At 50.4% G+C, this 15,807-nt stretch overlaps 1 protein-coding gene across 12 annotated transcripts in view; it reads left to right on the forward strand.

The window, feature by feature from the left end:
• The window catches only part of SSBP3 (single stranded DNA binding protein 3), a 182,081-nt gene that overhangs the window by 114,888 nt on the left and 51,386 nt on the right, over positions 1–15,807 (forward strand). For all 12 annotated transcript variants that reach the window (XM_033226276.1, XM_033226269.1, XM_033226264.1 and 9 more), the window contains one exon: positions 14,202–14,291. In XM_033226276.1, the coding sequence (XP_033082167.1) occupies positions 14,202–14,291 (90 nt within the window). The remainder of the gene's footprint in view (positions 1–14,201; positions 14,292–15,807) is intronic.

Raw genomic sequence — 15,807 nt, forward strand, 5'->3', positions numbered from 1 at the left:
CATGTGGCAGGGTGTGTGTGTTTTGTTTGTTGTTGTTATTTGGAGGGGAGGGGCTAGATGTTTGGATGTGGCCAAATGGTAAGTTAATGAAAGGTGAGTGAGATAGCTAGTCTTAAGAGTTTAACCTTTTAGATTTGGTGACTACTCTTGAAAAGCAGGATTTCTTTTTTTCTTTTCTTTTCTTTTTTTTTTTTTGAGATGGAGGAGTCTCACTCTGTCACCCCAGCTGGAGTGCAGTGGCGTGATCTCGGCTCACTGCAACCTCTGCCTCCTGGGTTCAAGGGAATCTCCCACTTCAGCCTCTCGAGTAGCTGGGGTTACAGGTGCGCGCCACCATGCCTGGCTAATTTTTTTTTTGTATTTTTAGTAGAGATGGGGTTTCACCATGTTGGCCAGGCTTGTCTTGAACTCCTGACCTCAGGTAATCCACCTGCCTCAGCCTCCCAGAGTGCTGGGATTACAGGCGAGAGCCACCATGCCCGGTGGAAAAGCAGGATTTCTGCAAGAATTTTATTTATCCAAGAAATATTTACTGAGCCAGCATCTTCCCTGTACTGTGCACACCATTCCTGCCCCCATCCCTGGAAGATAGCTGGCTAATTTAATAAGGAATTAACAGTCAGGTGTGACAAACACTGTGCTGAGAAACACATAAAGGATGAAAGGGTATCACCCAGGCCTGACTACAGAGAATAGTGTTGTAGAGAGAGGAACCTGCCTGTGTAGAGGATGGTTGCTGTAAATATGTGTGAAAGAAAGGCCTTTGTAAGCTGGTGCTAGGTACTAAATATGTGTAAGTAATAATAGGTTATTCTTCTCTGAATGGGACCCCAATAAATGTTTCATAAAGACTTGCCTGTGTGTTTTCAGTAGCATATGGATGGGTGGCATGAGTAGGGGATGGACCACCTCTATGAGAAGTCCCGTGTTTGTTTCGGAAGCTGAATTTGGGTCAGAATTCTCAGTAGATGAATTCCCGTGTGCTTTCAGAAGCCTCTGACTAGCCTGCATGCCTCCAATCCTCCTAGGCCCCACCCAGGCCCCACCCCCTTAGCAGATCTCTCACTGGGATCCTAAGTGATGTGTGTGTTCTTGGGTGCTCTGGCCCTGTTCTTGGTGGGTGCAAACAAGAAAGCCCTGCTTTGTGCACCTGGTAGATGCCCAACAAATAATCTGTAGTGAGCTCCAAAGTGGCAGCCCCGCTTTGCCCTTTAGCTCTGTAGCTCCAGCCAGACTTTAGCAGGCCACAGACTTCGGTTGCAGGCCAGTGCTGTGTCTTGGTCAGAAGCAGGCTGGTTCTTGGTGGGTGCCTGAACCACCTCTTCGTCCCTCTGTATTAGTTTTGGAGCAAACCATCCAGCCACCATCCTCCAAGAGCCTTCTCGGAGAGCATGCCAGGCTCTGTTCTAGAAGGACACTTGGCAGGGTGGGGATGTGATGCCTTGTGGGGGGGCTGATAACTGTGATGCTAGAATTTGAGACATCTAGAATGGCTGTATTTTGTTCCCAGGGGTATCAGGTATTACCCTTCTTGCCCCAGAGACAGACACATGTACATACACGTGCTCACGCACATGGAATACCTGACCTGGTGAATTTTCCTGTTGGAGGCTTTAGCATTCCCTTGCTTTGGCACCGCTCTCTCTTGTTTGTTCAGAGCCCTGAGGGCTGGGATTGGGGTGGGATGAGGATCACTGCTGTCTGGTCTGAGTGCAGCAAACCTTCCTGGATCTGCACCCTGGAGTCTGGGGTTTGAACGGCAGCAGGGGACCTCGGAGGGCTCATGCAGGGCCTCGCTCACAACACAGGAGCGTTCTTGGGGGAACTGACATGAGGCTTCACAGTGGCCAGAGCAGCTGGGGCCGTAGAAGGACATGACCTGGACTCTCATCCCTTCCTGTAGCTTTGGGGCTCACCCACCCTGTCATTTGTACATGAGGCATCTGGGGCTCTGAGAGGGGAAGAGGTTGCCTTGCTCTTGGTTACCTAGCTAGTTTCTGTCAGAGTTTTCATTAAGGCCAAGTTGTAGGCCTCTCTTGTGTCAGTCTGAAGAATTTGGTAGAGGGGAAGAATTGTGGATTTTGAAGTCAGATAGACCTGGTTTGAATCCCAGGACTGCCATTTCCTGGCCTGTGATGCAGTCTCTGGCTGTTCTGCTCTCAGAGCTTCAGTGTTCTTCTCTGTGACACAAGGAAGATAATGCGGGTCTACCCCATAGGGCTGTTGAGAGGATCAGAGATAAGTACATGAAAGGCCAGGCATTAGGAGGCACCTGTGAATGCACCAACTGTGGCATTCCTCCCACTCCCTTAGGCTGTGCAGGGGAGAAAGAGGGAGGGCCTGGCTGGAGCTTGTTACCTCCAGGGGAGTAGAGTCTTGGCTGAGGGGTCTGTCCTTGGCTTCTTAGAACACTAGAGGGCTCAGCTGCAGGCCCAGCCATTGCTACTCAGCGCCCACCTGGTGGGTAAGGGGGTCAGTGTGGGCCTCTCTGCCTTCATACTGAGCTGTATCTGGCAGGTGCCGGAGAGTAGCCTTCCAGAGGCTCCAGACGAGGTTCCCCATTGGCAGCACCGGTGCCTGAGCAGGATGCAGGCTGGCACCTGGATTTCAGGCAGGAGAGCCATCTCCGCTATTCCTTGCCTGACAGCTGGGTGTGGAGGGCTGCCTGAATGGACAGCAGCAGACACTCTAAGTGCCCAGCGCCTCGTAGTGTTGTGGGGTCCAATTTCCTTTGTGACCTACATCATTCTTTATTTGCTAAACTCTCTGAGCAGGCAGCAGTAATAAATCAATTAATGACTCCGATGAATCGTTTAATGGCTGACAAAATAACACTAAAGCCAACAGCTTGCATCTCTCCAGCAGTACCAAAGGACGCTGGTTGACTCAGAGTGGGGGACGAAACAGAGACTGTTAGCTAAATTAGCGCAATTAGTGCGTGCTTTAAAGGCTTAGACGGCATCTGCTCAGCACCGAGCCTGTGTGGCAACTGTGCGCTGGGACGGCTGTGCAGACCACGGTGGTCCACTGCTCACTGCCTTCCCTTCTGGCCTGAGGAGCTCAAGGACTCCCAGGTGTTTATTTACACAGAAGAGGCGGTGTTGGGTTTGAATTATGTGCCCCTTCCCCGGCATTGGGGGACCTGGGTGAACTTGTCAGACTGTGTCCTGTCACAGCAGAGGAGGAGGTGAGGGAAAGTGACTTGGTCCCCACTAAATTTGATGCTTACTGAGGAGAGTGTGGGCTCCCATCCTTGAAAGATGTTCTGAGGGCCCTGCCTTTAATGATGTATTTTAAACTTAAAAAAATAAATAAATAACGTTTCCAGAAGCGGGTGGTTTTCTGTTCCCTGCACACCTCGGTCCTGGCAGGATTAAGTTGTCATTGGAACTAAGTGTGTGCGCGGGTCCACGCCAGGGAATTTTCCACTTTGCAGAAGCAACTGCCAGTGTTCTTGTTAAGGAGCTGTCACTGGCCTACTATGACATGTTTGTGGTTGTAAGTAGCTCCTTTAAGACAGTGGGAAATGTGTGTGCGTGTGTGTGTGTGTTTTGCTAATGGTGTAAACCAGGGCCTGAAGCTCATTTCTCTTTAAGAAGAAAATCAACGTTGTACAAATACTGAGCTGTTGATCCACTCCGCAGTGTTCATCTGGGGGGGACCTCTAGCCCTTAATCTTCCTTGTCTTGCATGCACACGCCTGGGACCTGCGCCCTGTGCCATGTGGCCCAGCTGGGAGGTATCTGCCTGTGGAGGAGGGTGTGCTGGCTGGGATCCACTCTCTCACCAGGTACTAATTATTAAATACATGGGACTTCACTTCTTACCAACAGTGACCTTTGATCTAGTCCCCAGAAGAAGCTGGGTGCTTCCTGGGATGAATGGGCAGGGCCTGGCAGTATGGTAGCCTCAGACTTCTCAGCCCGGGAAATTCACTTCCTCCTTTTTTGGGGGAAATGTTCTTACTGTGGTACCTTTCTTTCATTTTTAAAAAAGAAAGTATTTTTCTAAGGTGGCCACTAAGAAGAGAGAGGCCCTTTCTCAGAAGAGCAGCTTTTCTGTCCATCAGAAGGCCTAGTCTTTCCACAGCTTTCAGCCCCTTTTCGTCTCCCCATCCCCAGCCTCCCGTGGTCAGGGAATCTTAGGACGTCAGCATGTGGTCCTTTGCCTGGAGCTATGTCTCTGGCTCTGGGCTGCCGGTTGCTGAACCCTCACCTTGGCTGAGCCTGGCTGGGCACCTTACCTAAGGGTCATATTTAAGTTCCCCATGCCCCCTACAAGAGGGTAGGGGGCTCCCTTCTTAGCAAATGATGAGGGGCGCAGAAGGTAAAGTGAGGTGTCCGAGGACTCAACCCCTGGTGAATGGAAGGACTGGGCCCTGACCTGTTTGCAGGTGACCACTTTTAAGTGTCGATTCTGAAACTTGGATCAGAGAAGCTGAGGTACGGCCAAGAGCTGGGGCTGTGGTGTTAGCAGATCTGGGCTTAACTTCTGGTTCTGCCCATTTCTGGCCATGTGACCTCGGACAAGTCCCTTTACTCCTCAGAGCCTCTGTATTCTGGTAGTGACTGCGGATTGTTGGGAGGATGGAGGGAGAGAGACTGGATGAGCCATACCGTGAGCTGGGTCACAAGGGACCGCCTAGGGACAGTGAGCCTTCTCTGACTAGGTGGCTGGCCCCTCTCCTGTGGGGGAGCCCCCCCATCCTAGGGGAGGGAAAGTGAACAAGCCCCACACCCACCCCCTATCCTGGAGATGGTGCAAGGGGCAGGTGGCGTCCTGGAGGGATTTGCTCTCTAAGGAGAGGCTGTCAGGAGGCCCTATGCCCAGGGAGGGTTAAAATGACAGCATAATCTCTCACCCCTGTATCACCTCCTGCATCCTCGAGTCCTGCGTTCTTTAAGGCCCCGGCTCAAGTACCATCTCTTCCACAAAGCCTCCCTGATCCCCTTAATCCCCGCTCACAGTGCCTGCCCAGAGCACCTTCCCTGTCCCTCAGTTCTCTGTCACCACAACTCGTTGCATCCTCCTGACCTGCAGGGCAGACCTGCTCCCTGTCGTCTGCTCTGGTGAGCACAGCGCAGTCTGGGTGGCCCCAGAAGCGAGTGTTTGCTGATGCATCTGGTGTGTAAAAAGCACTTGTAACCTTTTTACAGCTCCCCCCAGCCCCCACCTGTTTCTCTTCCTCCCAGGGTAATTGGTCAGTTAGATTCAACAGACTCTTCAATGGGATCTTGCATTCCTTGATACACATGTGCGTGCATACACATACACACACACGCACGCCCCTTGGTGAATGCCAACTCATTGAAGTATTTGACAGAAAGAGCAGAGCTAGGTCCGGCTACTTGGGGAAGCACAAAACATATAGACAGCCTCAAACACAGGAATGGATTGTGCTTCTCTTGTGTTTAATGAAGTGCCGGCTATTTCATAAGAGTCAAAGCTCACAGAACTTTTCCTGGGAACTACAGGGGTGGGCGGTACATGACTGTGGTATTTTGTTTGTTTGTTTGTTGTTTGTTTGTTTGTTTTTTGAGGCGGAGTCTCGCTCTGCCGCGCAGGCTGGAGTGCAGTGGCCGGATCTCAGCTCACTGCAAGCTCCGCCTCCCGGGTTCACGCCATTCTCCTGCCTCAGCCTCCCAAGTAGCTGGGACTACAGGCGCCCGCCATCTCGCCCGGCTAGTTTTTTTTTTTTGTATTTTTTAGTAGAGACGGGGTTTCACCATGTAAGCCAGGATGGTCTCGATCTGCTGACCTCGTGATCCACCCGTCTCGGCCTCCCAATGTTTGTTTGTTTTTTGTGATGGAGACTTGCTCTGTCGCCCAGGCTGGAGTGCAGTGGCTGGATTTTGGCTCACTGCAAGCTCCGCCTCCTAGGTTCATGCCATTCTCCTGCCTCAGCCTCCTGAGTAGCTGGGACTACAGGCGCCTGCCACCACACCCAGCTAATTTTTTTTTTTGTATTTTTAGTAGAGATGGGGTTTCACGTGTTAACCAGGATGGTCTCGATCTCCTGACCTCATGATCTGCCTGCCTCAGCCTCCCAAAGTGAACTGTGGTTTTGTTTCTTGAACCCAAGATGCAAGGTGGAGGCACAAAGGGCATAACGTTAGAGCCACTTAGCTGCCTGACCTTGAAATAGTGCACCTCTCTGTGCCTCAGTTTCCTTACCAGGAAAACAAGTGACATCTTCCCAGTGATGTTGGGGAATAAATACTACCCCCTCACCCCCGCTGATTTATAGCATCAAAATGAAAAGGCAGTTGCTTCTCCAGCCCTTCTTGCATTCCAGGGTCCTACCCAGGTGGCAGATGTGAGCTGGGACTTAGTAAAAGAAGCTCAGGTGTCAGGACCACCCTCATCTGGGTCTCATGGCCTGACTGTGACAGGTGGAGGCTTTTCTTGTCTATATGTGGCCCTTTTCAGGTTGCTTGCTGAAGAGCTCGTTTGATATCCACAGTGTCACTGGAGGAGCAGACCCCAGCTGCCTTGTGTGGAGGCCAGGGACAGAAAGGCCTGATCAGATCACACAGTAGGTGGTTTGCAGCCACAGCTGGAATCCTGATCCTGGGACCTTCAGTCCAGGGCTCTTTTGTCTTAATAATCCCCAGGCCCAGGCAGTGGTGGGTCCTATGGCAATCCCTTTTTAATATGGTTTGTGCCATGTCTCAACTGGGAGTGACCCCAAATTATCACAGCCCGCCCCCTCAGGCAGCCAAGAGGCTTTTTGTAGCTCAGGGCATCTGCTGTTGGACCCAGGGCCATCCATTGGTGCCAGGAGGCACGTCCATCCCTCCTCCCACACCGTGGCCCCCTGACTATTTGAAGGCAGGGATCCTGTGTCACGCCTGTGTGTCATCCAAACCTATTTTTAACGTCAGCTGGTTCTGCCTCTTCACGTAGCAACAGCTCTGTTTTCTCCAAGCTGTACAATTAGAGCCCCTGTTCTCCAAAACTGATTCTGTTCTGTGGTCTGCATATGAAACCAGGAATCCTCTTCCTGTCCCTTTCCCTTCTTTGAACCCCAATTCTGTCTGTCTTGGCCTTTCCATCTGGATGATAACATTCCCCCAGTCGCTTCCATTCCTGATTTGTGTCGTTAGTTTGTTGATGCTGCTGAAATTCCCTCTGGGAAACCTGGCCCCAGAGGGACCCAGGTTACTCCATAGTTTGCACAGAAGCCCCTGTCTTGCTGAAACCAGTGCCAGCCTCCCTCCCTCCCTCCTCAGGCCACCAGACAGGCATCACTTGGAGGCTTCCTGTCTCACTTGCTCTCTGCATGTAGTCATCACAGGAGTGCCCCAAGCTCCCATAAGTGACCTCCATTTCCCAGCTTTGAGCACATGGCTCCACCCCCAGCACACGCCTCCCACCCCCTGGTGTTTTGGGCCCTGGGCCACACAGCCTGTGTTGAGTTTCAGTCTAGGAAGTCGTCTGCACATGCATTTCTGCATGTGGCCCCCAAGCTGCTGCACGCCAAGGCCTGAGTATTAGGGCGGGGCAAGGAGGGGCGGGGATTTGCAGAACAAAGTACCATTTTGCAGCCTTGTAAATCAGTCAGGAGGGGTTGGCCGACCTGGCAGGAGTCCCACATTTCCCTCTGAGCATTTGTTTTTATTCAGTTTTCCAGGAGCTTCATGTGCCTAGAACTAATTTTAAAGAGAGGGTTGGAGGGGGGATCCCAGGCTAGTTTGTGAGTGAGGATAGCTGGGGTTCTTGAAATGAGGCCAGAAGATAGTATCTTGCAGGGAATGTCCCTGGACCATTGCTTCTTGAAGGAAAAGCATGAACACTGTTGCCTACTATGAGATACTTCTCTCTCTGGGTGGGATGAGAGGCCACTGGGAGTGTGGGGACTTGTCAGGTCCACTTGCTCCTGTAGTTTGGGGTACTCTGGTGGTATTGGGATTTGTTGAGCGAGCATGAGTGTGCCTGGCTCAGGGTGAGGCGGAACAGTAGAAGTCCCCCACCATTGCCCATAGCAGAAAGTTCTATTCCTTAACCTGGTTTCCAAGGCGCTTTCTCTTGGAAACACCTTTCTGAGGCCGTAGGTAGGCCCCAGGTTTGAACCCTGCTTCTCTGCCCTGGAGGGTAGAGGGGGAGTATCCATCTCCTAGGGTGAGACTGGTGCTGAGGTTTTCATGTATCGTTATGGAGTGGGATTGCGGGGCTGGTGCTGAGGTTTTCAGGTGTCCTTACGGAGTAGGATTGTGGGGCTGGGCTGGTGCTGAGGTTTTCAGGTGTCCTTTCGGAGTGGGATTGCGGGGGATCTCTGGTTGTAGTGGCATGTGTCTGTCCCGTTGGAGCGTGGATGGGGCGGAGTCAGGGGCAGTCCCTGAGCCCCATGGCTATGTACCCGTCTTGGGATCATCAAGAAACCCTACTGTTTAGAGAGGGAGCTGTGGGATCAGTCCTCTTCGCAAGTCTCCCTGACTGGGAATGGCAAACTTCATGCAGTGCTCTGGGAAAGCACCTCGGGATTTTCAAGTTGACTATAGGTTTAGAGGCGGCAGCTGGCTGGAATGGGCTGCATCACCCTGTTTAAGGCCTGTTTTCTGTTTAGAAAAGAATTTTAAATTAGCTTTATTTGTTGTTGTTGCTGTCTTTTTTTTTTTTTTTTTTGAGATGGAGTCTCGCTCTGCTGCGCAGGCTGGAGTACAGTGGCCGGATCTCAGCTCACTGCAAGCTCCACCTCCCGGATTTATGCCATTCTCCTGCCTCAGCCTCCTGAGTACCTGAGACTACAGGCGCCCGCCACCTCGCCCGGCTAGTTTTTTGTAATTTTTAGTAGAGACGGGGTTTCACCGTGCTAGCCAGGATGGTCTCGATCTCCTGACCTCGTGATCCGCCTGTCTCAGCCTCCCAAAGTGCTGGGATTACAGGCTTGAGCCACCGCGCCCGGCCTTGTTGTTGTTTTTTAAAGTGCGAGTTACCAAACTGCATGGGTTGTTTGAGTTGGCTTCCTCGAGTCCAAAAAGTGGATAAGCATTGGTGAGGAAGGCCTGGGCGATTGGAACCCAAATGTCAGTCACTGTTATCTGTGACTCAGGTAACAGGTCTCTGGGTAGTTTTTAATCTTTGATCACAAAATGGCCTATAATGAACAGAGAAGAGTTAAACCAGGTCCCCTGGAAAGAGGATTGCTGTCCTGTTCATGTAAGAGCTGCTGTTCCCAGTCCTAGCTCCCCTAGGTGTGTAGACTTAGCTGGGGAGAGCTAAGTCTCTTGGAAAAAGAGCCTTAATGGTCATCTCCTTTAACCCCATCATTGGATACATAGGAAAACTGAGTCCCAGAACAAGAAAGGGCCCTGTCCATGGGCTCCCAGCTAGGAGCTTCTGAATCCAATGTTCTTTTCTCTCTTCTTCCGCAGGGGACTTCTAGCCCGTTCACCCACCACAGCCCTGGCGTGCTGTAGGCCTCGGTGAATGATGAGGGTTTTCAGGGGTTTGGGTTTTGTGTTGTTAGAGAAAACATGAGACGCTTTGCTGAGGGCCTCAGTGGAGCTCCAGCTCAAAGTTGGAAACCATTAGGAGAGGCCGATTCCTGCAGTCTGGAAAGGCCTGGCTCTGGACAGTCAGCTTCGAGCAGGTCTTTGAATAATACACGTAGTAATCATGATTGGGCCACGGCACTCCAGCCTGTGGGACCAGGTCTCTAATTATTATAATAATAATAATTTCTAAGCTTTTTTTTTTTTTTTCCAGTTACAACTTACCCTTATTCTAGATCCTGCCGATACACCTGCTGTATGCCTCACGTTGTGCTGGGTCTCAGAGACAGGAGAAACAGGCCCTGCGGCCGTTGAGCTGCAGGAGCGTCGGTACAGGGATTCAGTGTAATGTTCATAAATATGGTTGGGGGGAGGGTACCTTGGTTTAGATTTTGTGAGCAAGTTATTTCTGAGCCTTTCCCAACCTCTTAACTCTGTTGTTGCCCTATACCACTGGTTGCTGCTTTTCGTTTTCTTCTTTGTACTTTTCTGTCCTTTTTTTGTTATGAACACGTTTGCTTCATAATCAAAGGGGAACAGCAATAACTATCAAAATTCAAGGCACAAATTTAAGCACTGCAGGACGACTTAATTTTGCAACTGGAGAAGCTTTAAATGACAAACGCGTCTCCTCAGCTTCCTGCCCCTTAGTCACTGCTAACATGGTCTTGTTTTTTTGTCCTTCTTCATTGGAGAACAGCAAAACTCTGTCTTCCACCCCACATTTCAGAGGATTACACCGTGCATTTACTAGAACCATGGTGACCCTGGCCATTGCATTCAAAGAACCGTGGACTACCCACTACCTCCAGTTCCTAGAACCATTGACTCAGTCCTGATCTCATAGGAAAATGATATCTTAGAGTGAAGGAGCCTCATAAATAAGGCAACAAAGCACTCGCAGGTTCAAGTTTTCATTTAAAAATTGTGTGTAGGCCAGACACGATGGTTCGCACTGGTAATGCCAGCTCTTTTGGGGGCTGAGGTGGCAGGATTGCTTGAGGGCAGGAGTTCAGGACCAGCCTGGGCAACATAGTGAGACCACATCTCTACAAAAAATTTAAAAAATTAGCTGGATATGGTGGTGTGCACATGTATTCCCAGCTACCTGAGAGGCTGAGGCAGGAGGATCCCTTGAGTCTGGGAGTTTGGGGCCATAGTAAGCCATGATCGGGCCACTGCACTCCAGCCTGGGGACCAGGTCTCTAATTATAATAATAATAATAATTTTTAGGTTTTTTTAAAAAAAATTATAACTTACCATTATTCTAGATTCTCCATATGTAATAAGTCAAATACCCAAATAGCAAAGGACATGAATGATTTGCCATAAAATGAGATCTACAAGTGGCCAATGCAAACCATTTCAAAAGGTAATGACCTAAGAGGTAACTCCGAATACCAAATACCAAAGGGGTACTAACTGCCAGATTAGCAGACACTGAGATTTAATGCCTGTTATTTCATTGGTTAATAGGCTGGGTGTGGTGGCTCATGCCTGTAATTTCAGCACTTTGGGAAGCTGAGGTGGGAGGATCACATGAAACCAGCCTGGGCAACATAGTAAGACCTCGTCTCTAAAAACAAACAAAATAAACTGGTTAAATAATGGTACATAAGAAGAATGAAATTGTTAAGGGTAACACCAGTCTCTGAAAGAACCTGAAGAAAATGTAGATGGGTGTTTACCTCACCTCATTTTTAAAACAAGTCTTTTGCTCTTGCTGCCAAGGAGTGATTGTTGGCTGTTAATCACAAAAAGTTGCCATTTTCACAGAACCACTGACCATAGAGAAAAAATAATGCAGCCAACAGTAATGCAGCTAATGGATAAGCTGGCGATTCCCCCACAAGGCCCCATCTCAGTGCCAGGCAGGGGTGAGGCACGGGCAAGGCAGGGGCCCGTGACCTCAGACCTCGGTGATGGGGAGATCTGCAATCCCAATTTTTGGAGATGCTTGAAACTTGTAAACACGTTATAGGATGGTTGGCAGGATAGCTTTTGCAGAGAGGGCTATTTTTCTGTAAGCAGAATCATTTTGAAAAGTAGGCCGGGCGCGGTGGCTCAAGCCTGTAATCCCAGCACTTTGGGAGGCCGAGACGGCGGATCACAAGGTCAGGAGATCAAGACCATCCTGGCTAATACGGTGAAACCCCGTCTCTACTAAAGAATACAAAAAACTAGCCGGGCGACGAGGCGGGCGCCTGTAGTCCCAGCTACTTGGGAGGCGGAGGCAGGAGAATGGCGTGAACCTGGGAGGCGGAACTTGCAGTGAGCTGAGATCCGGCCACTGCACTCCAGCCTGGGCGACAGAGCCAGACTCCGTCTCAAAAAAAAAAAAAAAAAAAAAAAAAAAAAAAAAAAAAAAAAAAAAAGAATACAAAAAACTAGCCGGGCGACGAGGCGGGCGCCTGTAGTCCCAGCTACTTGGGAGGCGGAGGCAGGAGAATGGCGTGAACCTGGGAGGCGGAGCTTGCAGTGAGCTGAGATCCGGCCACTGCACTCCAGCCTGGCGACAGAGCCAGACTCCGTCTCAAAAAAATAAAAATAAAAAATAATAAAAAAAAGAAAAGTAATATGCAGCTTGCCCATTCTCTTCACCTGGGTCTGCTCAGCACCCACTGTATGCCCTGCTTCTCTGTTTCTAGATTCACAGAGCTGTCCCAGCTTACAAAACACAGCCCATTCTGTTACTTTATCCCCCACAATCCTGGTGAGAAGGTAGGACAACAGCTAACGTATTTTTTACAGGAAGCAAATTCAGAAAGTTCAAGTAGCTTGCCCACAGTCATCCCACTTACTAGTAGAGGTGACAGTGCTGAAAACCAGGTGCATTTGTTTCCCAGGTCTGTTTGTTCATTTTGTTGCATGCAGTGTATTAGTGGGATTTGCACATTACCGCATTTCCTTCCATCAGAGTTGGAAGTTAGAGGTTCTGGTTCCTTTTTGTTTTGTTTTGTTTTGTTTTTTTGAGATGGGGAGTTTTGCTCTTGTCATCCAGCTTGGAGTGCAGTGGCACAGTCTTGACTCACTGTAACCTTCGCCTCCTGAGTTCAAGCGAATTCTCCTGCCTCAGCCTCCCAAGTAGCTGGGATTGCAGGCGCCCACCTCCACGTCCAGCTGATTTTTGTATTTTTAGTAGAAACAGGGCTTCGCCATTTTGACCAAACTGGTCTCAAACTCCTGATCTCAGGTGACCTGCCCATCTTGGCCTCCCAGAGTGCTGGGATTACAGGTGTGAGCCACCACACCTGGCGTCTGGTTCCTATTTTACCACTGATGAAAGAGAGTGGCTTCTTGAAGGTGGTGATGGGAGGCTGTGTTTCTAAGAGGAAAAGAGGCGTTCTGTTTCCTACCCCAAGGGGCTCATTCCTCTTCCAGAGAATCAGTCAAAACCCTGGGCGATGATAGATGATCAAGTTTCACTTTCTCAGTCATGGTGGGGTTTGGGGACCACCAAGGTTGGAGGTAGGCTTCCTGTAGGAGGAGCCCCTGGAGGCCTAGAATCAGTGGGAAGGAGCAGGGCCCAGTTCCAGGTAGGACTGTCAGACCTGTGACTTCCTCAGGGCTGGGGCCCAGACGCCTCAGCCTCACCCCCGCCTGTGTGAGCACGGGGCCAGGCGCAGATGCGCCGACCACCTTGAATAGGTTGCACACAGATCCTTTGGAAGGAGGCCAGGCTGGGGAGAGCAATGTCTGCTCACCCCTGGGAGGCATTTGTTGTGGCAGATATACCAGGCAAATGCCAGAATAGCGGCATTTAAAGAGAAAAGGAATGATAGTCCCCCCACCTCATGAGGCCCTTCTCTCTCATGAGGCACCTAGGATCCTGCAGGACAAAGAACACGCTCTGCCCTCCGTCACCCTCTCCAGTAGTGTTTCCCAGTTGGTCTGTTCACTTATTCATTGAGTCATGGATATTTATTGATCTTTTGCTTTATATGACATGCCAGCCATTTGCAGAGGGCACAGAAATTGATAAATCACTCGCCTGCCAAGAGCTTCTCAAGAGTAGGTGGGCAGACACGGCCCGGTGCCATATAATGCCAGGAGCAGCCACTGCACGTTGGCCATGCACCCCTGCTCTGCACTGCAGGAAGTACCTTTGGCACTTTGTCTCAGGCTGTCCTTGCAGCCTCCCTGAATGGTGGACATTGCTCCCCCATTTTATATTATTATTATTATTATTATTAGAGATAGGGCTGAACCTTTTGGGCTCAAGCAATCCTCCTACCTCAACCTCCCGTGTAACTGGGACTAAAGTTGTATGCCACTGCGCCCAGCTAATTTTTTATTTTTTGTAGAGACGGGATCTCCTCATGTTGCCCAGGCTGGTCTCGAACTCCTGGGCTGAAGCGATTCTCTTGCCTCAGCCTCCCAAAGTGCTGGGATTTTAGGTGTGAGCCACCATGCCCAGCCCTCCCATTTTAGAGATGAGGAAAAAGAGCCTCGGAATTAGTTGCTTCCTCAGTGGGGGCCGCACCTGGGAATTGAGTCCAGGTCTGAGTGTATAAGCCCTACTTGCTTCCTGTCAGTGGGAACATGACACTTCCCTGGGATTCTAGGAGGGATTTAAGTAGAAAGTGGCCTGTGAAGAAGGTCCACAGGGAATGCGGGCAGATGGGGAGAGCCAAGGCCAGGGGTCAAAACTCTGTGTCTCTGGTTGGGGGTTTGGCCACTAACCCTCTGCCTTGTTGTCTCCACAGAGTGCAGCAGCTGCCCCGAGCCCCGTGCTTGGCAACATTCCCCCCAACGATGGGATGCCGGGAGGCCCCATCCCGCCAGGTTTCTTTCAGGTACGTGCAGGGCCCGTGGGTCTCTTGCTCCACCTTGTATTCCAGGCCAAGACCCTGGGCAGGTGGGAGGGCGGGAGAGAAGTAAGTAGCTCAGTTTGCCATGGTCTAAATACAGTTGCTTTATGCTGGTTCAAATCCTTCCCTTCCCATCCCTTTCACCAGCCCTTCTAAAAGCTGAGAGGGAGAAAAAGATGGGAAAGCAGACACCTCCTGCATTGCCTGCACTTCTGCTGGAGTTTGCTTTCTTCCTGCCAGCTTTGTAGGCGCGACACAGTCTGCCCCTGGCCAGGGAGGCGGTGGGGGCTGCTTCCAGGCCACTGTGGAGCTTTCTTTTAACAAAAGGCTTTAAAAAATATCAGTAAATCGTTCTTTGTTTCTGTTTTGTTGCTGCTGCTGTTGTCATTGTTTACTTTGCCTGTCCAAACTACAAACCTTAGGCGTAATCTAAAAAAAACACAAAAACCCACCATCCTGGCAGGTCTCAGAATCCTTTCCCTCTCTGGTTAACCACTTGATTTTTTCCGAGTGTGATCACAGACAGCATCCCACAAGCATCTGTGCCCGTGCTCTGCCCGCCACAGGCAGGAACAGATCCCATGTGGGTCGAGAGCTTGGCCTTCTCCAAGAGACACCTTGTTCGGCTTTTTCTGGGGTGTGTGAAATTGGGCTTTCTGTTTTGCCGGGTTGGGCACGGCTGCCACTCTCTCTGCACCGCCTCCTCCATCTCTACCTTCTCCCCGGCGGTTCATGTGATTTAAGCCAACTTGAGACTGGGAAATGCCATCTTAGAGAGGTATAGTGTGCAGGGCTGTAAGGAACTTTTATGATGACACTCAAGATCATAACATCTCTCATTCTTTCAAGCCTGTCGGCAGCTGAGTTTGAGAATCCGCCCGAGTTCCCCACACCTTTTGAAAGATTGGCACTCCCAGATAAGAACATGGAAAGAGCTGTTACGTGGAAAGGGAGGCAGAAATTTCTTCTGTGCAGCCCTAGAATTCAGAACTAGGACCAGTGAGGCAAAGTCCAAAGACACTTTTGCTTGGTGTAGGCCAGAATTTAGCACCCGGGCTCACCCCACATCAAGGCAGGGGGCTCTCTGGCCCTAGATGCATCTGAGCAAAGACTGACAAACATCTCTTAGGAACGTTAAAGTGATTTCCCTCTGGGAGAGACATGACCTGGAAGATGATTCTACTTGGCAAGATTTTGTATTTGGGTTGGTGTTAACTCCTGAGAGAAGAGGGCTGGGACATGCTGCTCACCAGCTAAGAAGGACGGCAGTGTAATTCAGGTGTTCCCCAAAAACAGGAGTGGCAGGTCATGTGATGGTGGTAGGAGGAGAGAGAGGGACGCAGGATGGCCATTGGGAGCATTGGATGGCCACATGTGGATCTGTATGCATTCCCAGAACACTTCCAAAACTGGAGCCTTGTCCAAGGGGTGGAGATGAGCGTAACCCCAGAAATAGGTGTGTGAGCTCCAGGTTGGGACTGGACCAGGCATTGCCAGGGTC

The sequence above is a fragment of the Trachypithecus francoisi genome, unplaced genomic scaffold, assembly GCF_009764315.1.
Source record: "Trachypithecus francoisi isolate TF-2019V2 unplaced genomic scaffold, Tfra_2.0 Lachesis_group12, whole genome shotgun sequence".
In the NCBI taxonomy this organism is placed as follows: Eukaryota; Metazoa; Chordata; class Mammalia; order Primates; family Cercopithecidae; genus Trachypithecus; species Trachypithecus francoisi.